The 26,061-nt window shown below is 48.4% G+C and overlaps 2 protein-coding genes across 6 annotated transcripts; one reads left to right on the top strand and one right to left on the bottom strand.

Moving 5' to 3' along the window:
- Positions 1 to 12,621: 12,621 nt before the first annotated feature.
- On the top strand, positions 12,622 to 16,980 carry LOC145525751 (GPI-linked NAD(P)(+)--arginine ADP-ribosyltransferase 1-like). Its single transcript, XM_081539372.1, has 4 exons — positions 12,622 to 12,735; positions 13,003 to 13,765; positions 15,111 to 15,152; positions 16,883 to 16,980. The coding sequence occupies exons 1-4, from the start codon at positions 12,673 to 12,675 to the stop codon at positions 16,978 to 16,980; spliced, it is 966 nt and encodes a 321-aa protein (XP_081395498.1). The 5' UTR covers positions 12,622 to 12,672.
- A 2,831-nt stretch (positions 16,981 to 19,811) lies between these two features.
- On the bottom strand, positions 19,812 to 23,959 carry LOC145525750 (ecto-ADP-ribosyltransferase 5). Of its 5 annotated transcripts, none has more exons than XM_081539366.1 (6): positions 23,361 to 23,959; positions 23,182 to 23,230; positions 22,586 to 22,824; positions 20,888 to 21,611; positions 20,265 to 20,297; positions 19,812 to 20,179 (listed from the first exon to the last, which is right to left on the bottom strand). In XM_081539366.1, the coding sequence occupies exons 1-6, from the start codon at positions 23,370 to 23,372 to the stop codon at positions 20,073 to 20,075; spliced, it is 1,164 nt and encodes a 387-aa protein (XP_081395492.1). In that variant the 5' UTR covers positions 23,373 to 23,959; the 3' UTR covers positions 19,812 to 20,072. The 5 variants fall into 5 exon arrangements, with proteins under 5 accessions (XP_081395492.1, XP_081395493.1, XP_081395494.1 ...); XM_081539367.1 differs by having other exon boundaries at positions 19,812 to 20,176; XM_081539368.1 differs by having other exon boundaries at positions 19,812 to 20,050.
- Between the last annotated feature and the right edge of the window lie 2,102 nt (positions 23,960 to 26,061).

Here is a 26,061-nt window from a genome sequence, read left to right as displayed (position 1 = left end):
ATAGATGGGGAAGTGTCACATTTTTGAGCAGCTGTGTGGGAGAGGTACAAGGGGTGTGGGATTTGATGATATAAAAGAGAAACCCACCCTCCTTCTCCCCTGGTGGTTGTCATTAGAGACCAGCTTCCCTGCCCCAGAGAAAGTCTAGGTAAGGGGCACACCAACCTCCTCCTGGGCACTGGGCATGGAAAACAGTTTCTGAAATGGAAAGTTTGGGGTGTTAATGGTAGAGTCATAGCAATCATTAGGAAAAGTTTCAGGAAACATTTTATCTGTCTTTTCAGAACACTATAACAAAATATCACAGACTGGGTAAATTACCAACAACAAACACTTATTTTTAACAGTTCTGGAGGCTGAAAGTTTGAGACCTGAGTGCTAGCCTGGTCAGATGAGGGCCTTTTCCTGGTTCATAGCCAGCACCTCCCCACTGGGTCCTCACAGGATGGAAGCTGCTGGGGAGCCCTCTGGGGTCTCTTTTATAAGAATAGCAATCCCAATCATGAGGGCTTAGGAACTCTAATAATCTCCCAGAGGCGCCACCTTCTAATACCATGACATCAGGCATTAGAGTTCCAGTATATAAATGTTGGAGAGACTACTTCACATTATATGGAGAGGTTTGGGTTTCAGGCCATTGGGAAATTTAGGGATTTCTGGGGTAGAATTTGGAGCCACATCCTCAGTATGGAATGTTCATCACAGGCCTGGATGAGGGGAAACTGAAAAGAGAAGTGTCCTGAGCAGGATGAAGGAAGGACAGAAGGGCAGCGGCTGGGAGGTGAAAACAGGGGTATCCCCGAGAGTTCCCTGGTGGCCTAGTGCTTAGGATTTTGTGCTTTTAATGCCAAGTTCAGTTCAGTTCAGTTGCTCAGTCGTGTCCGACTCTCTGCAACCCCATGAACTGCAGCATGCCAGGCCTCCCTGTCCATCACCAACTCCCAGAGTCCACCCAAACCCATGTCCATTGAGTTGGTGATGTCATCCAACCATCTCATCCTCTTTTGTCCCCTTCTCCTCCTGCCCTCAACCTTTCCCAGCATCAGGGTCTTTTCAAATGAGTCACCTCTTCGCATCAGGTGGCCAAGTATTAGAGTTTCAGCTTCAACATCAGTCTTACCAATGAACACCCAGGACTGATCTCCTTTAGGATGGACTGGTTGGATCTCCTTGTAGTCCAAGGGACTCTCAAGAGTCTTCTCCAACACCACGGTTCAAAAGCATCAATTCTTCAGCCCTCAGCTTTCTTTATAGTCCACCTCTCACATCCATACATGACCGCTGGAAAAACCATAGCCTTGACTAGACAGACCTTTGTTGACAAATTAATGTCTCTGCTTTTTAATATGCTGTCTGCTGCTGCTAAGTCACTTCAGTCGTGTCTGACTCTGTGTGACCCCATAGACGGCAGCCCACGAGGCTCCCTCGTCCCTGGGATTCTCCAGGCAAGAACACTGGAGTGGGTTGCCATTTCCTTCTCCAATGCATGAAAGTGAAAAGTGAAAGTGAAGTCGCTCAGTCGTGTCCAACCCTTAGCAAACCCATGGACTGCAGCCTACCAGGCTCCTCTGTCCATAGGATTTTCCAGGCAAGAGTACTGGAGTGGGTTGCCATTTCCTTCTCCGAATATGCTGTCTAGGTTGGTCATAACTTTCCTTCCAAGAAGTAAGCGTCTTTTAATTTCATGGCTGCAATCACCATCTGCAGTGATTTTGGAGCCCAGAAAAATAAAGTCAGCCAAGGCCCAGGTTCGATCCCTGATTGGGGAACTAGATGCCACATACAATAGATCATGGCCAAGAAAAAAAAAAGGAAGAAAAAGAATGGCAGTCCAATGAATCCAGACCGCTAGTCAGGCAGACACAGCAAACCAAGACAAGTTCTTCTGTCCTCCTCCAGTGAGGCTGGCCTCCCAAAGCACTCCAAGAGTAGAAATCAGAAGTCACTCTGCTCTTCTCCATTATTGTGAAAAATAGCAACTCACCTACATATCCTGATGCCTCTCTCCCTAGAGGGTCCTGAGCACTGACAGTTGCTGAAACAGAAGATACTTACTGTCTGGACAGCTAGGCCTGCAGGGACAGAACACAGGACCAGATCCACTGGTCTCATGGTTTGGAGTGTTAATGGTAGAGTCATAGCAATCATTGGAAAAGTTTCAGGGAGCCTTTTATCTTTATCTGTCAGACTGCTATGACCAAATACCACACATTAGATAACTTATCAGCAACAGACATTTATTTCCAACAGTTCAGGAGGCTGAAGTCTCAGATCTGTGTCCCATCTGGTCGGATGAGAGCACTCTCCCTGGTTCATAGCCAACACCTTCTCACTGGGTTCTCACAGGTGGAAGGTGCTAGGGAGCTCTGTGGGGTTTCTTTTATAAGAGCAGAAATCCAAGTCATGAGGGCTCATGAGCTAATGGTCTCCCAAAGGCCTCACCTGGTAATACCATCACATCAGGCATTGGAGTTCCAGCATATGAATTTCAGGGAGACACATTCAGAGTATTGCATATTTGATGGAGAACCTTGGGATACTTAGGGAGGTTTGAGGCCATTGGGAAATTTGGGAATTTCTAGGGAGGAAATTGGAGTCCCCTCCCAAGTAGGGAAAGTTCATCATCGGCCTGGATGAGGGGAAACCGACAAGAGAGATGCCCTGAGCAGGATGAAGGAAGGACAGAAGGGCAGCAGCTGGGAGAGGAAAAGGGGTTGCCTTCTGCTTCCTGGCTTCCCTGGCCCCCACACCATTGCCTGCAAACTGGTCACTAAGCCATCAATTCACCTGTTCCGCAGGGATCTCCATTATTAGCGACATCCAGAACGACTCTCAGACTTACAGCAAACATGGCAGGAGGCCTCATGTGTGACTGGCCTTGGGCTGAGCCCTGGGGACACAGAGTGGGTCATACCTGGTCCTGCCCTCAAGGAACTCACAGACCAGGAGGGGAGGTAGACTCGGAAGGCAGCACAGTATGATTAGCACAGTGACAGAGGAAAGTGCAGGGTGATTCAGGAGGCCAGAGGAGTCAGAGGGCTTCCTGGAGGAGGTGGCCCCTGAGCTACTCCTTGAAGAGTGGGTAGCAGGAGAAGGGCAGCCCCAGCACATGGGGGGAAGCAGCAGTGCTTCATCTTGGACTTTGTGCTGTGCCATCCATGTGAAGCAATAGTGGCAGGACAAGAGGCTGAAGAGATCTGAGGCTGAAGAGGTCGGGGAGGGCCAGGTCTCAGAGGGCTTCAAATGCCAGCGCCAGGACGTTGACTCTATCCTGAAGGTAAGGAGGGAGGTTTTGTTTTGTTCTATTGCCTCTTATTTTTTTTTCTTTCTTGATGTGTTCTCATCCCTTCCCTCATTTTTCATATTGAGATATTTCTCCCAGTCAGGTTTGACACAGAGGGTTCTGAAGCAGGTGAGGAACGTGACAAGCTGTGCTTCAGACTCATTGTTCTCCCTGATCCAGGGGAGCGTGGAGTTGTAGGGGCGACAGTGAAGGAAGGGACCCAGGGAGGAGGCAGGGGCTGACTGAGCCTTGGTGGGGGAGGTGGCAACGCGAAAAGGGAAGGACCATTGAAGATGGACCTATACAGAGCACACATTAGTTGGCAACTAATTTACTGTTTGATAAGTGACTGAATGAATGAAAACCCAAGTAACCATCTAGGGTGACTGGATGAATAACAGGATAGTAGATTACATGAGACTCTTCTGGTGCCGAGTTCAGAGGAACCACCTCGAACTGGATGAAGTCCAAAGAGAAATTCATCACAAGGATCTCAGGGTATTTCTTGGTACCCAAAGGCCAGAAGTGAAGTCTCTAAAAACCTAAGGAAGTGTCTCACTCTGCCTGTGTGTTGGCTTCAAGCAGCTCTCTTTGCTCCTCAACCCTCCCCGCCTCTTTCCCTGGAACCCCTTCTCTCCCTGACTTCAGTGCACCTGTGACTCTCAAATGTCTCTTGCTGTCCATTCTGCTCCCTCTCAGACATCTGCCCCTGGAGAGTCCACATGTGCCAACCTCCCCCCACCCCCAAACTTACTCAATGTTTTTTTATTGAATACTTACTATGTGTTGTTATGAGCAAGGTGAGCTTACAATTCTACTCTGCTTTCCTCTGTATTTCCAATTTAGAGCATGGGAACCTTTTTTTCCTTGAATGTTTTCTTGAGTGTTTCCAAGAATGTCTGCCTTGATTTCCCCCCATCTCATCTGCTAAACCCTAAGACATCAAGTGTAGTCAATTCTACCTAGTAACAATGGGCACACTGTCACTGCCAAAACCTTAGTCTGGCCACATGATTCAATGTCCTCAGTCTGACTTCACTGTTCTCCTGTCCTGAAATATTTTATTGCTGTGTTTCTGCAGGGCAGATACAGGAATAGCAACAGGGCAATGGAGAGGCAGTGAGAGATACAGTTGGCTTCGAGTTTTCACGACATGACCATTTTGCTGTGGGCCACAAAATTTCATGGGGATGCAAACATTTATTCTCATGTTCCTGGGTCTTCTGGTTGACTGTAAATGGCCTAAAGTGAGCTTGGATGGGCAGCTCAGCTTCAGGCTGCCAGTCTGCCTCAGCTGGGCACCTCCTTGTTGTGGGCTGGGCCTAGGCCTGCTCTTTGGGATCCAGGCAGGAGGAACAGTTCTGGGCTATGTTGTGATGGTCTCTGACCCAAAAAGGAGACCTTCTCTGATTTTTGTTCCCCCAAGCAGAACTAGAGATAGGACTTGGGTGTAGTGAGCTTTGTAAATTGTTCTCAGGAAGTACAAGTGAAGGAGTGGCAAAGTGAGACCAAGAGGAGAGAAAATGGAAAGCCCCCAGCGAACACATTGACTGGGTTTTCCACAAGAAGAAGATCTATTATAGAAGATTAGGGTTTTTGGTAGATTCCAAAAGACTACAAGAGTTCAAATAGTTTTTTGCTGCTATATACTCTACCCATTAACATTCTCTCCTGAAATTAGGGAGTGGTACCTCATGCTTTACACCCCACTGAGATGCCATTTTCAATTATACCTACTCTGTAACTCCTCTGGGCAGCTCATCACTTAAACCCACTTATGGTGCAAATGTGTTTCCATCAGGCTCTTTGGCTTCTTGTAACATGCATCACATGCTACTTCAAATTCCTCATTCCAGCTCTGTCTCCACCTTAAAAGGGCTTAAACAGCAGGGATATGAGTTTTATTTTTGTTTGTGTTCATAGTTTTATCCTCAGTTCCTTGCATGTTACAGGATGCTCAAGAATTTTTAGGGGCTTCCCTGTTGGCTCAGTTGTAAAAAATACACCTGCCAGTTTGATCCCTGATCCAAGAAGATCCCAAATTCCTGATCCAGTGTGATCCCACCATATACGGGATTGCGTGTGGTGCACATGGAGCAACTAAGCCCATGCACCGCAGCTACTGAAGCCCTAGTGCCCTGGATCCTGTGCTCTGCAACAAGAAAAGCCACTGCACTGAGAAGCCTGCGGACTGCAACTAGAGAGCCGCCCCTGCTTGCCGCAACAAGAGAAAAGCCCGTGTAGTAATGAAGACCCAGCACCACCAAACGTAAATTAACTAATTCATTTTTTAAAAAAAGAATTTCTGTTGAATGAATGAATAGGCAGGTTTAGAGGGAGGTTAGATAAGGAGTTCAGTTTGGGACTGCTGTTTACTCCATTGCCCAGAGAAGCTCACACTTCAATTTAAACTGTGAATTGGCAGTGATAGGATCTTAGATTTGGAGACTGATAAAATTATAACCATGGAACATTCCCCTGTCCTAGGTCATTGATCTATCAAAACTTAGGCCCCACTTAGAGCCAGAGGAGATTAGGCAGCAGGGATGCTTAACCTGAGTGAGATTGGGGTGAGTGCACGTCCAACCTGAAATTTGTGTAAAATCTGTGTGAAGGCACATCGATCCATTTTTGGAAAAGAAGTTTCAGCTTTCATCAGATTTCCAAAGATAAAAAACCACTAACTATATTATGGTTTGGATAAAAGAGGGAAAACAGAAATACCTGAGAATCTGCTGGTATGCACCTAGAGTGTCTCTGCAAGGATGACAGGAAGTGGGAACACTGGTCCCTCTGGGGAGAGGGGGTGAGGTTGAGGCATCAGTGAGAAAAGGATGTTTCACTGCATGCCTCATGGACTATAAATTATAAACAATGAAAGTGTACTAGCTTTTTGAAAATTAAGTTAAAGCTTTATAATATTAAAAATTAAAGTTATGCGGTTTCACCGGTGGTCCAGTGCTTAGGACTCTGTGGTTTCACTGATGAGGGCCTGGATTCGATCCCAAGTTGGGGAATTAAAATTCTGCAAGCCATGTGGTTGATAAAAAAATAAATAAATAAAGTTATGATTGATGCTGTTAGTGAGCCGAGAGGTTAATTAAAAATTAGATACCACTTGTGCCCACCAGTTAAATGAAAATTAAAAGAGATTCATAATGGCAAGTGTTGGCAAAGACATGGAGAAAAGGGCACTGTTGTCCATTGTTGGTGGGAGGGTGAAGTGGGACGTTTTGGATGGCAACTTGGCAGTGTTTACCTAAAGGAACACTATTCAGATCCTTTAAATATCACCTTGATATCTTTCCTATAAAAATACACAGACTAGTAGACAAGGATTTACATACATGGTTGATCACTGCAATATCATGTGTAATATCAAAGACTTAGGAAAAACCGCTAAGTGTCTATCAACATGGAAATGGTTAAATAAGTTATGGGTTAACTCTACTATGAAATTCCATCCAGCCATTATAATCAACAAGGTAGATATGCATGTGTGACATGGAAAGAAGTTTATGGTACATTATTTCCTGGGAAAATGTTGTAGAACATGTATGTATAAGCATGTTTCCTTTTTCTTTTTGAAAAAAGTAACAGTAAGAAAACCAAAAATGGGCTGCACACAGAAAACTATGTGTGTATATATACTTAAATATTATATTATTTGCATGTACATCAAAAAAGGTCTTGAAGGGTCCCATTACCATGAAAACAGCAGGCCTGGGTAATAGTGAGAAGCGGGACACGAAGGGAAAGGAAGAAATGGGGGCCTTGGGCGTTGTGATTCATTCACATACAATGAGCATGCATTACTTGGTAATAAACAGAAATAAAGAAGCACCACCAACTTGGAAACTATTCTGATCTTGACCCAAAGCTGGGATGCTTTCCTGGAGCCCTGCTCGGAGCCTGTCCCTGGGGTCTTGCTGTGGCCTCACCAGCTGACCACTCCTGGATCTGCCCTGTTCCCGCCTCAGGTCCCCATGAGGGGAAGCCCGGATCTCTTACTGTGGAAGTCAAGCTCCTTCAGGACTGACTCAAGGCTTTCCAACATTCCCACCCTGTGCCTGCCACACTAGAAAAAGTATCTTTCACTCTTTACATCCTGAGAGTTCCTACTGTGGGAGAATATGCTTTCTAGTTTTCACATAAGCTCTTGCTGTCTTGCAGCTGTGCTCTTTCTTGTAACTCCTTCTCATGTCCTTAAGACAGGTGCTTGGCTGACACATTGGCCTCAGCAGGTGTTCTGCACACAGAACAAACTTACTTATCTTCAAGGCCTTACTATATGACTCCCTTGTCCAGGAAGGAGATTATGTACACGTTTTATGTTATTCAGATGTTTTCCTTGGACCTTGGTTTCTGGTTGTTGTCTTGCTGTGCTGACCTCTGCTACTGAATTCCAGATAAGTTCTCAATAAATATGCACTCAGCATTTTCTCAGGGGTTGCTCTTTCCCGAGAACCTCCCTGCGCTGTCTCTCATAATCCTGTGTGGTTGTGAGAACTATTTCAGTGCGACACCACTTCATCTGGAGCCTAAACAGGGACCTGAAGGCCGACCACACACCTGTTCCTCAAGCCCGAGCAAGGGAGAAAAGGACGTCTGTTCATCCAGGTGAGAACTACAGCCTATAAGGCTAGTGATGGAACAAAGCCTTTTCAACACACAATGCATTCACTTTCAGCTATGGGTAACTCTCTGTCCCCTCAACAACTTGCTCATAAGCGCCAGCTTTCATTTTTGCTTGCAGCCGCTAGTCACAAGTTTTCTAACTCAGATTTAACTTAACTTCTTATTGTTATTTATACACGTTGTCCTTGGTATCCACAGGAGGTTTCCTCAAAAGCGTCTGATTGGGAGAGAATAGATCATTGGTTGAGAAATGGAATAATTATTGTTAATGTACAACATTTGAATACTTGGAATTTATGCCCCATAGTCATCTCTGCTACAGAAGAATATGAGGTTCCATGGGATGATCTTATTCCTCCCCTCAAATTGCCACCACCTTCTCCTCCTGATGCTTCTAAATCTGCTTATATTGAGCATATTAAATCTGCTTCTTCACTCGTTGACTCGGCCCTAGCTCAACCTCAACATTTTATGGTAGATAATATGTTACAGGAAGGAAGTTTAGGTGGAAGACCTATCTCTATCCCCATCTAGAGCAGGGAGGGACACCTCTGGTAGAAAAAAAGCCACAGCACTAGGTACCACTATTTTCTGTCTTACAGATGAGAACAGTTCCAGAACCACCCCTTCGAAGTGTATTTTTAAAAAACTGGGATAAGTTTGATCCCCAGACCCTAAAAAGTCCTTTATATACAGGCTTTCTTTCTTTAAGAGAAGACCTCACCTGTGCAGAGAGACAATCCCTGCTGGGACAACATCTTATCAGTCAGTTTGCCCCTGTCATCAGAGCCACCTCGAACACTCTTTGATTTAAATTTTAGCAAGAAACCATGACTACAAAAAGGAGAGATGACATATTTGGCCATGATATTCTTTAGACTCCAGAGAAAACTGGTTAAAATGAAATCTTTTTGAAATTGCAAGACTGTTTTTTTTTTTTTTTTGCACGTGCAATTAGGAAAAAAGCTGGCTTATTAAAATATTTTTTTTGGAGCTCCAACCCTGCCTGAGAAACAAAAACATGCCTGGGATTAAAATACTTGAAGTTAACTTTTCTTATGTCCTTGAGATACACAGCCCACTCTGCCTTGGACTCCACCCATGAGCAAATTGGTAGAACTTCAAGCCAAGAAAAAAAGGGGGCAGAGAAACATTTTAAATTTCAAGTGGAAATCTGTGAGGTCTCTGTCCAGATTTATAGGTGTCTCAGTGTGAGTTTCGTGCTTGGACAATATTGCTAAAGGCTAACTGGCCTAAACAGAAGTAAGCGCTTACAAATCAAACAATTCAAAGCCAAGAAAATTAAATTAAAATGAATTTCAGTCTTGTGTGAACTGGGAAATATTCATTATTGAATTGATACTTGGTATTGACGTTTGTTTATTGATCTAATTAACATAGACATTGTGAAGATACTTTTACAAATGACATAGCTTTGGGTGATTTATGTTTACCAATCTATAAAATGATGATATAAAATACAGTTCATGGTTGGGGAAGGAAAGTAAGATGTGTGTTTTTAATAAAAAGTTATAAGGAATGGAATTACATTCTATTAAGGAAAAGGAAAGTAAGTCTAAATTTACAGGTGGCTGTTCTCTAAATTTCCTTGGAGAAGGAAATGGCAACCCACTCCAGTGTTCTTGCCTGGAGAATCCCAGGGATGGTGGAGCCTGGTGGGCTGCCGTCTATGGGGTCGCACAGAGTCGGACACGACTGAAGCGACTTAGTAGTAGTAGTTCTCTAAATGTGCAAATGAAGTGATACAGAAAGTATAAAAAAGATTTGTGGCAAGTAAAAGAGTTTTGTGCATGATACAAGTTTCTTAAGACATTAAACTACCTTTGAAAACTCTTATTGCTCCTTTGACTAAGTGAATAACTAGTGTTTCACAGTGACTATAAGCTGTACCAAACTGGAATTTGGTTTTCTCTCCCTGGAGAAGGGAAAGGCTACCCACTCCAGTATTCTGGCCTGGAGAATTCCATGGACGGTACATAGTCCATGGGGTCACAAAGAGTTGGACACGATTGAACGACTTTCACTTTCACTTCACTTCCCTGATTAAAAGAACAAAGTTTTCTTGAAATGTGGCTTTGTAACGAACTGTGGTGCACATAGACAAAGCTCATTCTCTTCTACAAAATTAACACCTCATCAGAAAATTTAAAATGAATAAACAATGGCTGTAAACCAAACAGTCAGGGCTATGAGAGGTCCAAGATGGCCACTGAGCTTTTCCCAGTTCCCTGACAAACCTCACTTTTATTTGAGAGGATAAAGCCTCTCCTGGCTGCAGGGTTAATATTTCACAATGGAGAAAAAATGGTTAATATGTATTTTCCGCGATCTCCAGTGATCAGGGCACCCACGTTGCTGGACAGGTTGTACGGACATCGGCAAAACTTCATAAGCTTCTTGGAGACTAATGCTTTCACTGGTGTCCTTGGTCATTGGGAAGGATGGCAGAACAAAGGGATTGGTTGCATGGGAGGTGAATAGACTGCTAAATATGATTACAATTTTCATGACTTTTTGTCTGACATATTAACGGCTTCTAATCTTTGTTTTCAGATATAAAGAAGCTCTTCTCAAGTCACTGATGGTTTAAAACAGTTTAGATGGTTTTTAAACAGTTTACACCTGTGGGTGAAATTAAAACATTTTCTTTTCTCTCTGCCACGTCCTTTCAGAAATTGGAGACACTTGGGTTCTGAACAGCCTCATCAAGTTAAAAAAGACTATCTCCTGACATAAACAGAAATCTCAAAATGTGGGGAGCTCTAAAAGAAAAATCCACCCAACTGATGTCAGGCCAATGGCATCTATTATGTTTCAATGAACATTAAGTTCTAGTTTTAATTAAGGTCTATGTTTACTAATATTCACTTCTGAGATAGTTCCTTATGGTTATGTTACATTGCTAAGAGGTTTAATTAAGTTATTAAAAAGGACACTCTGAGTTTGTTTCTAAAGCTTATCTCAGTAACTAGTCTTTGAATAAAGATCAGATGCTCCAGGATCTACAACCAGGAGCATAACAGCAGGCTATAGTCATTTAACAAACTAAATCAAATGACCTGGAGATGTCACTGGGCTATACCTAATGGAAGTTCTTAAGTTCTTACGTAAGATTTTACTATTGCAGCTAACTATATTGTTTTCTATATTGTCTGTTTCAAAAAGTGTTGTCCCTTGCATTACCAAATGTGTGACTGAGTTACTGATATAATGATAATATACAATTTCACATGAAATCCATAATTATAACAATGTGACTCTATAGATGAGAAGAAACAACAAGAGGGAATATTTTCCTGGATCAAAAGGCTAATAAAGTATGGTCCAGAGACTTGTACTTCTCACAGGGCCTAGTCCAATGACAGCACATTGAGTAGCCTATCAATGCAATCTTCAGCAGACCAGGGATGAATTACGGCAGCAAATGGATCCCAAGACAGATTCTCTTCTTAATGACTCTGTTACACATTTCTAAAATGTCCTCCGCAACCAGATCAGATCTTTTCAACAGCATTCTTCAGATGCCACTATTCAGAATCTCTCTGACATGGCTACCTGGCTTAATCCAAAAAATTGGTTTTGCAGTCTCAATTTAAAGGCATGCTTCTTTCCTTTTATGATATTCATAACCATTGTGTTCTATTTTTAGTCCAAACCCTGATTACTTTATTTTCTCATCTTATACATATTGAGGCCATATTGACTCTTTCTATTACAAGAACAATGACATACCATTTAAAACAAGATAAGAAGAGAGGAATTGGGGGGAGCGTATATTTTCCAGTCTTCACATAAGCTCTGCTGTCTTGTAGCTGTGCTCTTTCTTCTGTAGCCCTTCTCATGCCCTTAAGACAGATAACTTGGCTGACACGTTGGCCTCAACAGATGTTCTGCACGCAGAACAAACTTCCTCATCTTCAAAGCCTTAGTATATGACTCCCTTGTCCAGGAAGGAGATTATGTACACGTTTTATGTTATTCAGATGTTTTCCTTGGTCCTTGGTTTCTGATTATTGTCTTGCTTCAGTACTTCTGCTACTGAATTCCAGATAAGTTCTCAATAAATATGCACTCAGCATCTTCTCGGGAGCTGCTCTTTCACAAGCCCTCCCTGTGCTGTCATAATCCTGTGTGGTTGTGAGAATTATTTCAGTGTGACACCGCTTTATCCTACCTCCAGATCTTCCCATTCCTGCAGCCTCTAACACCTTTCCCTCTCCAGATTCCAGTCTTTTCTCTCCCACCTCCATTGACTTAAGCCTTATTCTCCTCTTTATTCCATAAGGCCCTAATCACATGTTGCCTCCTCCAGGAAGTTTCCCATGTTCCTTCTGGCAAGAAGGGTCCCCTCTCTCTTCTGAGCCTCCATTTCTATACTGTGACCCTGTGCCAAGCAGTGCAAGTGACCCAGACCAGGTGGCAGTTTGTGGGTTTTGTTTGTTGTTTATGTATTTAGCTGCACAGGTCTTACTCGTGGCACACAGGGTCCTCCACCTTCACTGTGGCACATGGGATCCTTTTAGTAGCAGCACGTGAACTCTCAGTTGCAGAGGTGGGATCTAGTTCCCTGACCAAGGATCAAACCTGGATCCCCTACAGTGGGAGAGTGGAGTCTTAGCCACTGGACCGCCAGGAAGTCCCAATTCGTGTTTATTGAACTCTGCAGATTCTCTTTTTCCAGGTGAGGGAACTGAGGCCCAGAGAGTGACTTGACCAGGGTCATCTCCAACATGCAGAGCCCTGCCATGATGTCTCTCTTGCTTGTGTCCGTGGGCCTCATGGAAGCACTTCAGGTATGGTCATCCTCTGCTGTCCCCATCCCCCAGCTGCTGGCTTCTGAACTCTGCCGGATCCTTCCTTTGGGGACGGCTCAGTCTGAGGGGACAGCCCTGGAGCCCAGTCTCAGGGCATCCATTGCTGGTAGTTCCCAATCCCCTTCCCCTCCAAGTGTGTCTGGGGCCCTTCATCTCTCTCAGCTCAGTGGAGGGGGGAGCTGGATAACAGGGCTCCTGTTCTCCTGGGGTCTAACCTCTCAATCCTTGCTGCTCCCCCTCTCTCAGGCCCAGAGCCACCCCATCATACAACGAGACCTCTTCTCTCGAGAAATACCCCTAGACATGGCCCTGGCCTCCTTTGATGACCAGTATGCTGGCTGTGCTGCAGCCATGGCGGCTGCTCTCCCGGATCTCAACTGCACAGAGTTCCAGGCCAACAAAATATACACCGAGGGCTGGGCGCAGGCCAGCAGCCGGTGGTGGGAGCGCCAGGCTTGGGGGCCCAATACCCATCTGGTCCCACCCAAGGGCTTCCGGGAAGAGCACGGGGTGGCCCTCCTGGCTTACACGGCCCTAACTCGCTTGTACCAACAATTCAACGTGGTCGTGCGTGAGGCGGGTCGCTCCCGGGACCAGTACCTCCGGCACTTCTCCTTCAAGACACTCCACTTCCTGCTGACCGAAGCCCTGCAGCTGCTGAGCAGTGGCCAGTGTCCACCCCAGTGCCACCAGGTGTTCCGAGGGGTGCAGGGGCTGCGCTTCCAGCCGGCGGAGCCTGGGGCCACCGTCAGGCTAGGGGGCTTTGCCTCTTCGTCCTTGAATAAGAAGGTGGCCGAGGGCTTTGGGGAAGACACCTTCTTTGGCATCTGGACCTGCCTTGGGGCCCCCATCAAGGGCTACTCCTTCTTCCCTGGGGAGGAGGAGGTGCTGATCCCTCCCTTCGAGACCTTCCAGGTGATCAACGCCAGCAGGCCAGCCCAGGGCCCCTCCCGCATCTACCTCCGGGCCGTGGGCAAGCGCAGCACATACAACTGCGAGTACATCAAAGGTGAGCAGGGCACATGTCAGCCAGCAGCTGTGCACAAGGTGGGCTTCCCCGTCCCATTTTCAGCGGACACATACACAGATATTAAAATCGGTGAGGAGGACCTCATTCTGTCCCCAGCCCCTCCACCCCTTCCATCCAAGGGGAGACATAACCTTCCTTACCCTGGAGGTGTCTAAGCCAGAGCTGGCCTCTTGCCTGCTGAGAGACTGAAGAAGGTTCTCTGACCTGCACAGGTGTTTTTGGCCATTTGAGGGCCAAACAGACTTGATCAGGCTTCTCTTCCAGCTGGAAGCTGTTGCCAGAAATGAGCGTGGGCCCCCATCCCTGTTTTCCAAGAGGAGTGTGTTTTTTTGACTGAGCAGAAACCCTGGGCCGGAGAAGGCAATGGCACCCCACTCCAGTACTCTTGCCTGGAAAATCCCATGGATGGAGGAGCCTGGTAGGCTTCAGTCCATGGGGTCACTAAGAGTAGGACACGACTGAGCAACTTCACTTCCACTTTTCCCTTTCATACACTGGAGAAGGAAATGGCAACCCACTCCAGTATTCTTGCCTGGAGAATCCCGGGGACGGCGGAGCCTGGTGGGCTGACATCTATGGGGTCGCACAGAGTCGGACACGACTGAAGCGACTTAGCAGCAGCAGCAGCAGCAGCAGAAACCCTGGGCTGTGCGTGTACTGGGTCAAGGTGACGGTGAGGTGGTGAGACAGCATTTGGGTGCCTTCCCCCTAAGTTCTAGCTTGGGCTCTGGCAGGTCTCAGTTGCTTTCCTTTCCACCATCCCAGGACCAGCCAGAGGAGTAATCATGAGGATGAGTCTGGGTCCTTAGTCTCTGAAGGGGCTGTGGGCTGATAGTCCTGGTTGGGGAATGCCCAGGGGCTTGTGAGGCTGTTTTCCTAGGAAGAGGCAGGCTCTTGGCTGGATCCATGGACCACATCTCAAGTGGGAGTAGGTCCAGTGTGGCTTCAGATCCCACCGTGGACAACATGACGAGCACGCATGAGTTGACGGAAGGTGACGAAGAGAGAAAAGAACAGAAACGAGCCCCACCTTGGCTGGGACAAGACAGGGGAGAAGGAGCAGTGGGTGCGGCATGGAGGCAAAGTTACAGGCCAAGGGAGGAGGAGGAGAGCCCAGACCACCCTGGCTTTGAGGGCTGGGGCTTTCCTGGCCCTGCCACTCCTGGGTCTAGTGAAACCCAGGCAAAGGTGGTCCCACTGTAAGGAAGCAGAATTAGGGAAAAGGCACCAGCTTCTCCGAGAGCAAGGCAGGGAGGTGCTCTGAGGTCCCTTTCTGTCCTGAGAGCTATAGAGTCTTTGATTCTTTGCTGTTTCTTTCCTGAAGACAAGCAGTGCAAGTCTGAGCTCTGCCATCTGGATAGCTCAGGTAAGGGCTGCAGGCATAGGCGGGGCTCTGGAGATGACCTGACTGCCCTGGGTCTGGGCCCCCCTCCTGGGTGAACATCCCATTAAATGAAAAACAATCCTCTTTTGATAAAAGAAAACAGTGACTTTCTTAAGCAGACACCTGTGGGGGTTGCTAACCTTTCCCACAGGGTGTATACGTGGGTGGTAAGTGGCGAGCTGACACACCTGTTCCCCTCCCCCCGAGCCTGGGGCGGGCCCCTTCTTCACAGGAGGCCACTGATCAGACCCCAGAGAGCTCCAGGCTGCACTGAGGTGACAGTGGGAAGGGCCACCCCACAAAGTCCTCCCCAGGCCTTCTCCTCCTTCCGCCAGGGAGCCCTCTGCCTATAAGTGTGCTCAGAACTCCCTCAGACCACCTCCCAAGGTCATGGGTGCTGGAGACCTGGGCTCTAATCCAGGCTCTGCCCCACCTCTGTGACCAATCTTTCCTGCTCTGGGCCTCAGTTTCCCTATCTGTATCATAAGCACATTGGACTAGCTGGCCCCCAGGTTCTCTGTGGCCATGACTCTTTCCTTGAACACTTGCTGCCCCAGGGCCTGCCGGAGGCACCACCTCTCCAGGTGGGAACAGGCCATTCTCAGGGAAGAAATCATAGCTGCTCCTCATCCTGGGGTCCTGCCTCCTCCCTCAAGGCTCTGAGAACAGTGGGCAGGAAGGAGCCTCAGCCTGCACTTTGCTCCCACCCTTCCCCATGACATAATACCACTCAGGGTTCCGGGCACATGAGTCCTCACCGTGACCCGATGGTGCAGGTACTGTCATCACCACTGTTCCACGGATGAGAGAGACAGGCACAGAGAGGTGAAGCAACTGGCCCCACACACGACCTAGCAAGGGATGGGGTCCAGACAGCCTGGCCCTGGAGCCCAACTCTGAACCACCACACCAGGCTGGCCCCCTCCTCATGTCATCCTTACTGCCCGCTAATAGACTGGAAGGAGGTGGGACAGGAAATACTGCCCTCATTATATAGCAAAGTGAGGCCCAGAGATAGAAGTGACTTGCTCCATGTGACAGAGTGAGTTAGTGGCAAAGTCAAGGCCAGCCAGGCCTCCAGCTTCCAAGCCAGCTTCTTTGAGTTCTGATGATCTTGGAATTCTGATCGTCTCTGAGTTCTGAACATTTTTGAGTTCTGATCATCTTCGAATTCTGATATTGTAATTTTAATAACTGGGAAAATGTAGAATTCACCCCCCCATCCCAATCCATCAGCACCTCTCCCACCAGAGTCTGGGCAGAGGAACAAGAATCAGCATCACCCGATCCCACCCAGATCTCTACCCCATTTCATCCCACCCTGCGGTGCCTTAGTTGTGTCAATAGGAGGCTGGTGGTGGTGGTGGTTTAGTTGCTAGGTCAAGTCCAACTCTTGTGACCCCATGGACTGTAGCCTACCAGGCTCCCTGTCCATGAGATTCTCCAAGCAAAAATACTGGAGTGGATTGCCATTTCCTTCTCCAGGGGGTCTTCCTGACCCAGGGACTCAATCCAGGTCTCCTGCATTGTAGGCAGATTATTCACCAACTGAGAGCTACATTGGAAGCCCTTAATAGGAGGCTGGGGCATAGACCTAATGACCTCTGGAAGGGTAATTGGGACTCTCCTTATCTATTCTTCTCTGTCTACCTTCCTCTCTAAATTCCTCCTCACTTTGTCCCTGAATCTCTCTGCCTCTGTTTTCCCTGCAGCTGTGGGTCAGAGGCCCGTTCCTGCAGTCTGGTCCCTTCTACTGCTGCTCTGGTTCCTTGATGGGGAAGTCTTTCCAGAGAGTCCAGGCCTCCTCTAATCCATCAGCCACTGAACAGCTCTGCCTGTCACCTCTGCCCAACATGAGGATGTCAGCCACATGCGTGCTCTTAGTGTGGCCACAATCACACTCAGATGGGGTAACTCCATCTGCAGGAAACTCTGGTACCTTCTCTGGTGGCTGCCAGGCCTGCTAGTGGGAAGAAGAAAATGTGGGGACTGAGCCTCTCCCAGGGGTCTAGGAGTCAGACGCTGAATAGAGGTGGGGGAACTGGAGGACAGGTAACCCCTCACTTGGAAATAGAAGATTAAAGTATTTGGAGGCATGGTGATTGGGGAGAAAAGTACTTGGCCGTGGTATTCACTGATGTTATTCAAATACCTTCATGTGCACCTGGACAGCTCCTCTTTGCTCTTCCAGGAAGCCTTCTCTGACCTCTCCTCCCTGCTAGATTAGGGGCCCTGCCTCTGGTCTCTCACCCCCAACTGTGAACTTCTGAGGCCAGGAACTGCGTCCGAGGTACAGAGGTGACACCAGAAAATGTGTGGAAGTCAGTAAGGAACAAACACTTTGTGAATGCCTGGTCCCTGTCCCTCCCCTACCTTGGGCAACTTCAAGCTCTCGGAATGTCACTATGTGACGCTCACATAGTGAGAACAGGGATGGACTGGACGTAAGTCCAGATGGGGGAGAGAAGGAGAACAGCTGAGAGAGCTTTAGGGATCTCAATCAAATCCCAGTCATTTTCTTGTCGGCAAAGATGTAATTTCCACTCCGATTCATGAGTCCTCAGGTCCCTAATAGGCTGGATTCCCAACTTCGACCAACAAGAGCCCTAAGGGTAAGATAGGACATGGAGGAGGTGTGAGGCACACATTACTTTATTATGAGTTGGAGCTTTGGGGCCAAGTCCTTATGTGGCCTCCTGCTGTGGAAAGTGGACCTGGAACCCTGAATCCCCAGTCACCTTCTCTGAGCCCCTAGATAGGGTCAGGCTAGACCAAGTCTTTGTACAGCAGCCACAGGGGAAGGAAGAGAAGACAGGAAATGGGGCAGTGCTGTCATGCCTGCTCTCTCCTTACTGAAAGCACTGTACTCAGCACCGAAGTTCAGTTCTGTCCCTCCCAAACTGCACTTCGATCTTGACCCTTCATAGAGTTCCTCCTCTGCAGGAATCAGGGGAGCAGCAAGCTCTGATTTCCCTTAGAGATTAGAGTGCGGAGGAGACAATGAATACTCCTTCTGGCCGGTGAAGTCAGTAGTGCTGAAGAGAGGACATCCCAGGCTCTGAGGCCCAGTGGAGAGACACCAGGTGGCCTGAGGTCTGACCACTACCTGGCCTGGCCAATCCATCCCCATCTGGAGGTGCTGTGGCTGCAGCAGACCCCCGGGACTCATAGGGCCTGCACCAGCACCAGAAGGCTCATGACCAGAGCCACGGAGAAGAAGATGCCCAGGGAGAAATGATCCGTGACCCGGGCCAGGATGGAGGAGACTGGCAGGCTACAGTCAATGGGGTTGCAAAGAGTTGCACACGACTGAGTGACTTCACTTTCAGTTGGCAGCAGGAACGCAGGGAGAGTGGAGGACCCTCTGGATCCACTAGAAATTTCCATCTCTAATGACTCATGACCCCCTCTCTGGTCCATAAGACATTCCTTCTTGGTATCTCTGAACCACACCACCCTGCTGATTCATCCACCCCTGACGGAGCCTGCTCAGCTGGCCAGCAACCCAGTGCCAGTCCCTCACTTCCTCCAGTTCTGCTTCAGGATCCTCCGGCACACCCTCCCCTGTTGAGGGTAGAAATGGACCAGGGCAGACTCACCTTCTGAGAGACCCTCCATCTCTACTCCCACCCCCCAGACCTGGGCAACAGACTGACAGAGCTGACCAAGACGGTGTCTCGACTGCAAAGTGAGGTAGCAGGTGTGCAGCGGGCTGTGGTGGAGGCGGGGCCGCGCCGGCCGCCCAGAGGAGCCAGCATCCTCAGTCGCTACATCACCCGAGTGCGCAACAGCTTCCAGAACCTGGAGCCCCCCATCCCTGAGACCCCGGAGCTGACAGTGCCAGCGATGATGGGGACCCAGGGGTCATCAGAAACAGGGCTTCCGGATGCTGGAGGGGCTCAGGCTCCAGCTTCTGGGGAGTCTGGCCCCTCCTCCCCAGCTCACGTGTTAGTGCACAGGGAGCAAGAATCAGAGGGGGCTGGGGACCTGCCCAAGGAGGCAGACCTGGGAGCCAAGCAGGGGACCTGATGCTGGGGGAGGGTCCCTTCTTCTGTTGCTGACTAGAGCAGCCTAGATGCCTGAGGGCGGGGGTCACTTCATGGGAGCCTCTGCTGCTTCCCTTGTCTCAATAAAGCCTCTGCTCTGGAGCTCAGATGTCTCCAGAGGGTGTGAGAATCTCTGTCTCGTGATGTTTTGAAATCACCAACCCTGAAATGAACCCTGGTGGAAGCCAGAATGCAGAGAAATGGCTTGCTCTGGGGACCCGATATCTTGGGCTTAGGATCCGACTTTGAGCTCCTTCAGACTTTTGATGGAACTGAGACCGGGTGGCAGGGTCCTGGTTTGAAAACAACCTCTCTGACCTTCAGCAAGTTGCTTCCTTCCTTGGCTCTGCATTCCTTGTCAGACAAACAGCCGAGGAAGCCATCTGTCCCCCTTCCTGCCTTCCGGGTTGTTGTGAGGAACCTCTGTTCATCAAAGCACCTGGGGTTGAAGGCTATGGTGTGTAACAAGGGTCTGCACCTGGACCATATTGAAAAGTGATCAAGAAGTCATTCATTTGAGTCCCTGAGTCCCTGAGTCCCATAAGACCAGAGCAGGGCAGAGGGTCTACTCTCATGAAACGAACCAGTCATGAAATTTGATGTCATCATACCGCAGCACTGTTTAATGGAGTAGTCATCACAGCACTACCCTTGCTTATCCCTGGGAGTCCCCACCATATAGTGGGGCTCCCTCCACCCTACCATGGCCTTAGATCCCCTGACATCTTAGTTGAAGACATGGCTGCTAGGTCTGGGTCTGAAACCATCTTGTTGCTTCTCTAGGCTCTTCGAAGCCTCCCTTCTTCATATGGAGGTCACATGTTCCCAGGACTCCTAAGTGGCAGGCATTGAATGTTCAGAGCCCAGCTCCTAAGAGCTGGAACTCCCAAGAGGCCAAGAGCAGAGTCTTCCAGGAGAGCAGAGTGAAGGCCCCCTTGGAGAGAGAGTCTCCCTGCCCTCCTACTAGAGAGAGAAGAAAAGACAGTGAATGGTCAGCAGGACCGTGGAGGAGTCAAATAGCCAAGGGAGGGACCCAAGAATAACTTACTTGGTGCAGACTCACAGCTCGGCCTCTTCTTCTCTGCAACAGACAGCAAAGTGAGGCCTCCAGTTAGATAGACCCTCACACCCCAAACTTCCATTCCCACCAGGCCCTGGTACAACTATTCCCAATTCAATCCATCTTTCCCTTCTCCCAAATATACTTCTGACTTCCTCTCCTCCCCCTCTTCCAGGAAATCTTCCCCGATTGCCTTTCCATCTCTGCCCCATCCTGGCCCAGTCACTCTGTCCTGCCTCGGCACTGGGGAATAGCACATGTATGTCCCATCAACCCACCATGCCCAGGGCCTCCTGAGATCTGAAGCAGCACTCCTGACACTTTCCTCTGCTTATCGCCCTCCTTAACCAGGTTCTTTTGGTCTATTAGACTGTGTAGCAGGAGAAGACTTTTGGGAACATTTAGAAGATCATCTAAGAATATTCACACATGCAAAAAACACTTATCTGACTGCCACTGAGCTGGCAGAACCTGAGTCACAGAGAAAAATATCTCCAACTAGCTTCTGGTCCTCAACTTCCTCATTAATCATGTGGGTCTCCTAAAGGCCCTGGGGACTGAAATTAACTGGGGACCTCCTGGCGGTACTGCTTCCCTCATGCATGGCTCACCACCCAGATAGGCGCAGTTAAAGTGGCTGCACATCTGATCACTGCTGGAGAGAGTCACCAGGCTTTTGTTTCCATCCTTAGAGAAACTCGTCACCACAAAGACTTCATATGGGGGGATCAGCACCTCACGCTCCTCAGGAAAGACAGATAGGGCCTGGATCGGGGCCCCAAAGCAAGTCCTTAGAGAGAAGAAGGTAGCATTACCAAATCCATGGGCCACTGCCTCATCCAGCGAGCTGGAGGCAAATTGGCCCAAGCGGATAGAGTCCCCCACCCTCTTGGGTTCAAAGTGAATCCTGCGGACGCCTCGGAACACCGCCTGCCCAGGTTCCCTGCTGCAGCCCCTACTGCCTCGCAGCAGCTGCAGGGCCCGGGTCAGGTAGAAATGCAGGGCCTTGAAAGGGAAGTGGTTCATGTAGGACTCCCAGGAGCCACCGCCTGTCCGCACAGCCTGGTTCAGCTCCCGGTACAAAGTGTTGGATGAGTTGGTGTAAATCATGATGGCGATTCCATGCTGGCTTTTGAAACCAAGAGGCAGAATGAGTCCTGGATGTTTTTGCTCCCAGGCCTTCTGGGCTGTCTCCCAGGACTCCCGCAGCAGGGCATGGTTGGCCATCTCCTTCTCTAACAGAAGCACTGCTTTCTCCTCCATCTCCTCTGAGCAGCCCACATAGGCATCATCGAATGTATCTGGAGCCAGGCTCAGGTACTTGATGGTAACACCCTGGGCATACGTAGGTAAGGAAGAAAGGTGCCACACAGAAAAATGTATAAATGAGTTCAGGGTACTGGACTAAGGTCCTGGACACAGATCATTTCAGAAACCCAGAATCTCATTCCTATGCTCAAATATCTGGGGTCTGATATTTGGCAAGAGTTCAAGGGTTTAAATAACAGGCAGTGAAGTCAGAGAGACATTGGTTCAAATCCTGAATTCACCACCTACTGCCTGTAAGATCTTGAGCAAGTCTCAACTTTTCTGGGCTTCAAGTCCTCCACTTATAAACTCTTATAAACTTATATACTACTTCCAACCTCTCAGGCTTATTGTCAGGACCACATATAGATCCTAACTAAGAGGGGTCATCTATCGTTAAAGAGGTTCCTGCACTTGGTGGAATGTGGCGCTGGATGACTTCCAAGCACCATTCTGGCTTTAAGACTCCGTGTGCAGGTGACATACAAATATACAACCAATCTCCAGTGACTTGACCCCATGTCCAGCCTCAGACTCGTTCCCTCTGCCACACAGGTGTGTAGACACCAAACCAGGTCCCTGTCAGCTCTAAGACTCTGAGTCCTCTCCTTCTCTAGAAGCCTGCATCCTCCAACCTGGGGTGGGAGTGGGGAGGAGGTCAAGCTCTGGTCTGGGAGGGGCTGCAGGTAACCCTAAGGAGAGTGTGCAGGCTGGGCCGTGGGTGTAAGATGGGAAGTGAGAGGAGGAAGCTGGAGGCTGTCTGATGGAGGAGGGTATGAAGGATTAAGGATCATAGGAGGTCCTGTGGGTGGAGGTGGGGTTCTGGGAGATGGAATGGGAACTTGGGGCTCCCTGCGGGTGTGGAGGTTCCTGAGAGGAAGAGGGTTCAGAGGATGACATCCTAGAAAAGCGTCCCTGGGAGGGATCTTTGAGGAGTCAGGCCCTGGGTCCCACCCCACCAAGTGTTCCCTTTGCTACAGCAGAAGGCTCTCCCCAGTTACCTGTCCAGGGTCATAACGGCGGACACCACTGCTGAGGGTATAGAGGCTGAGGCAGCTGAGGCTGATCAGCAGAGTTGCCCATATCATTCTTGCTGGATTCTTGGAGGCTGAGATCCAGATGAAGGTGGGACCAGAGATGGTCTTTCTTGGCTTCAGTGGGCTGGGGGACAGAGACTTGGAGCCTTTTTCCTCTGGTGTGAGGGATCCCTGGTCCAGGACTTGGCCCAGCAGTGCACGGGCTGCTCCAAGGGCACGCCTAAGTGAGTGGACTCAGCTTGGATTATATCATCTCCCACTTCCACCCCAGCACAACCATAGGCTGTGCTCCCCGCCTCCTGACTACTGGGGTTCTCAGAGCCATCTGCCCAGGAATGATAAAGTAGATGGGTAATAATGGCTCCGCTGGAGTGGGGAAAGGACAGGGGTCAGGGACCCACCTGGAGGCAGCAGAGGCCTGTTAGAAGGAAGAGCTAATTCTGATTCCACGATGGAACTGTTTCTTTGACTTGCTTTTTATTGCTTCAGTTTTTATAATCACACATAGAGTCCTGCCTCAGAGAACCCTGCCCCTCTGCCTAACTGTTAAACTAAAATACCTCCGTTCAGCTCACAGGAAGAGAAGCTGACCCTTCCACCAGTGAATGGCTGCAAAAAAAGGAGAGATTAACACAGTTTTTCTACAGGCTGGGCATTTCCTCCAAGATGTTTTGTAAGACTAACAGCCCTTTTTACTTAACTTCCTCACCGCCTCCCCCTCTCTCTTCTGCCATTTTACCTTATTCTTCATCTCCCCCGTCCCGCTGTTTTATAAAAGAATCTAGCATACAGATCCCGATAAAGTAGTTAGTTTGAGACATTAGTCTGCCATCTTCTCAGTCAATCGACTTTCCAAATAAAGTAATATTCCTTGCCTCAACTCTTCATTTCTCGGATTTATTGACCTGTCAGGCGGCAAGCAGAGCGAGCTTGGACTTGATAACAGGCCGAGAGTGGGAAGGAAAACCGAAGGTTCTGGGTGGCAGGGGCTGAAATCTGCACAGGTGCTGCGCTGTACTGTCAACCGGGAGTCTCCAGGGTCAACAAAGTCCGAGGCTAACTATAGCATCAACGCTGTAACCCGATACCCATACCTCTCTTCCCCAACAACAGACAGCGGGGTCGGGGGAACAGGGCTGAGAGTTGTAACTTCCCTTCCCAGGGACTGCGAGGTCTTTCTCCAGGATACTTTTCTCCCAGCAAACCAGGGCTAGAGGAGGAGAATTGTGAGATGTGGTCTCTCCCTTGGGTGGGCCCTTTCTGCCATGGTTGGAACTCCAAGGCACTAGGCCAAGGAGACCAAGAGGGTTCTGCCTGCTGAGAGGTCACCACTTGTGCACTTGTTGTTGTTGTTCTTGAGTCACTAAGTCATGTCCAACTCTTTGTGACCCCATGGACTGCAGCACGCCAGGCGTCCCAGTCCCTCCCTATCTCCCAGAGTTTGCCTAAGTTCATGTTCATTGAATCAGTGATACTATCCAACCATCTCATCTTCTGTTGCCTTCTTTTCCTTCTGCCTTCAATCTTTCCCAGGATCAGAGTCTCTTCCAATGAGTTGGCTGTTCACATCAGGTGGCCAAAGTATTGGAGCTTCAGCATCAGTCTTTCCAGTGAGTACTCAGGGTTGATTTCCTTTAGGATTGACTAGTTTGATCTCCTTGCTGTCCGAGGGACTCTGAAGAGTGTTCTCCAACACCACAGTTCAAAAGCATCAATTCTTTGGCCATCTGCCTTCTTTATGGTTCAACTCCCACATCCATACATAACTACTGGAAAGACCATAGCTTTAACCATACAGACTTTTGTTGGCAAAGTGATGTCTTTGCTTCTTAATACATTGTCTAGGTTTCTCATGGCCTTCCCTGGTGGCTCAGACAGTAAAGAATCTGCCCACAATGCAGGAGAACTTGGGTTGGGTAGATCCCCTGGAGAAAGGAATGGCAACCTACTTCAGCATTCTTACCTGGAAAATTCCATGCACAGAGGAGCCTGGTGAGCTACAGTCCATGGAGTCGCAAAGAGCTGGACACGACCGAGAGACTCACACACACACACACACACACACACACACAAGGTTTGTCATAGCTTTCCATCCAAGAATCAATTGTCTTCTAATTTCATGCCTGCAGTCATCATCTGCAGTGATTTTAGACCCAAGAAGAGAAAATCTGTTGCTGCTTCCACCCTTTCCGCTTCTATTTACCATGAAGTGATGGGACTAGATGCCATGATATTCATTTTTTTAATATTGAGTTTTTAAGGTGATTTTTTCACTCTCCTCTTTCATCCTCATCAAGAGGCTCTTTAGTTCCTCTTCACTTTCTACCATTAACGTGGTATCATCTGCTTATCTGAGGTTGTTGATATTTCTCCTGGTAAACTTGATTCCAGCTTGTAAATCATCCAACCCAGCATTTCACATGATGTACTCTGCATAGATGTTAAATAAACAGGGTGACAATATACAGCCTTGTTGTACTCCTTTCTCAGTTTTGAACCAGTCAGTTGTTTCATATAGTTTATTCCACTTATTTATTTGCATACAATTTGCATATGGCCAACAGTTGGGTGACATGTGGTCCAACATCTGAATGGCCCACACCCGCCTCCTTTCTGTTTATACCCCTTCCCTCCAGTAAGCTTTACTCAGATGCAGAGCTCTCTCTCACATCCTCAGGGGCCAGCCTTGCCCTTCCCCAGACCCTCTGTCCCCTGACCTCTTAGACTCAGGCCACCCCATGTTTATAAACATTAGCCTTTCCCCTCACCTCCTTGGGCTTGCCTATAAATACTCTAGCTCTGAGTTTTGGATACCTCCCAGGAGGTAATGAGAGAAGGGGCCAGCTGAGGAATCAGTCAGCAGCTCTGGGAGGAGCTTTCTGGTAGCACGAGCCTCTGGGGGTGGCAGGGTTCCTCCTTCAGAGTGGCCAAGGACTTGTGGGTGCAGAAACTAGTATTTAATAGATGTACTTGCTACCTGTTGTGTCTGAGGTGTGCGTAGAAGGTTAGATTCACCCCAGGGCCTTGTCCTGGTCTGGCTCATTAATTCAGACCCATCTTCGTTCCCCTGTCCCCTCAGGTTTGCCAGACAAAGAATTTTCTTCACCTAGAATCCTGCTTCCTGTAGACCAAAAAGGAAGACAAGCTGTGTCCAGGGTTGAGAGAGGAAAATGAAAAGAGGGGCATCCCAAGGAGTTCCCTGGTGGCCTAGGGGTTATGATTTAGGCATTCACTCTGGTGGCCCAGGTTCAATCCCTAGTCAGGGAGCTGAGATCCCACAAACCAAACAGCATAAACAAAAAGGAAGAGAGGCAGTACAAAAAACCAGACTGCTTATCAAAAACCACAGAAGATCAAGTTCTTTTGTCCCCTTCCAATGAGACTGGCCCCCCCAAGCTCTCCAAGATTAGAAATCAGGAGTCACTATGCTGTTCTCCATT

Source organism: Giraffa tippelskirchi, chromosome 11 (genome assembly GCF_054371585.1).
Source record: "Giraffa tippelskirchi isolate mGirTip1 chromosome 11, T2T-mGirTip1v1.2.pri, whole genome shotgun sequence".
NCBI classification, from domain to species: domain Eukaryota; kingdom Metazoa; phylum Chordata; class Mammalia; order Artiodactyla; family Giraffidae; genus Giraffa; species Giraffa tippelskirchi.
Note: the sequence above shows the minus strand (reverse complement) of the source record. Positions and strands in the feature narration are given on the sequence as shown.

Bases quoted from the DNA above. Each gene is read 5' to 3' on its own strand.
- LOC145525750 (XM_081539366.1), bottom strand. The intron at 20,298-20,887 runs GTGAGCCATGCA...TGTCTGTTGCAG, and splicing joins TAACTGCGCCTATCTGGGTG to AGAAGAAGAGGCCGAGCTGT. The intron at 20,180-20,264 runs GTAAGTTATTCT...TTCTCTCTCTAG, and splicing joins GAGCTGTGAGTCTGCACCAA to TAGGAGGGCAGGGAGACTCT.
- LOC145525751 (XM_081539372.1), top strand. From the start codon at position 12,673: ATGCAGAGCCCTGCCATGATGTCTCTCTTGCTTGTGTCCGTGGGCCTC. The intron at 12,736-13,002 runs GTATGGTCATCC...CCCCTCTCTCAG, and splicing joins GCCTCATGGAAGCACTTCAG to GCCCAGAGCCACCCCATCAT. The intron at 13,766-15,110 runs GTGAGCAGGGCA...TCTTTCCTGAAG, and splicing joins CAACTGCGAGTACATCAAAG to ACAAGCAGTGCAAGTCTGAG.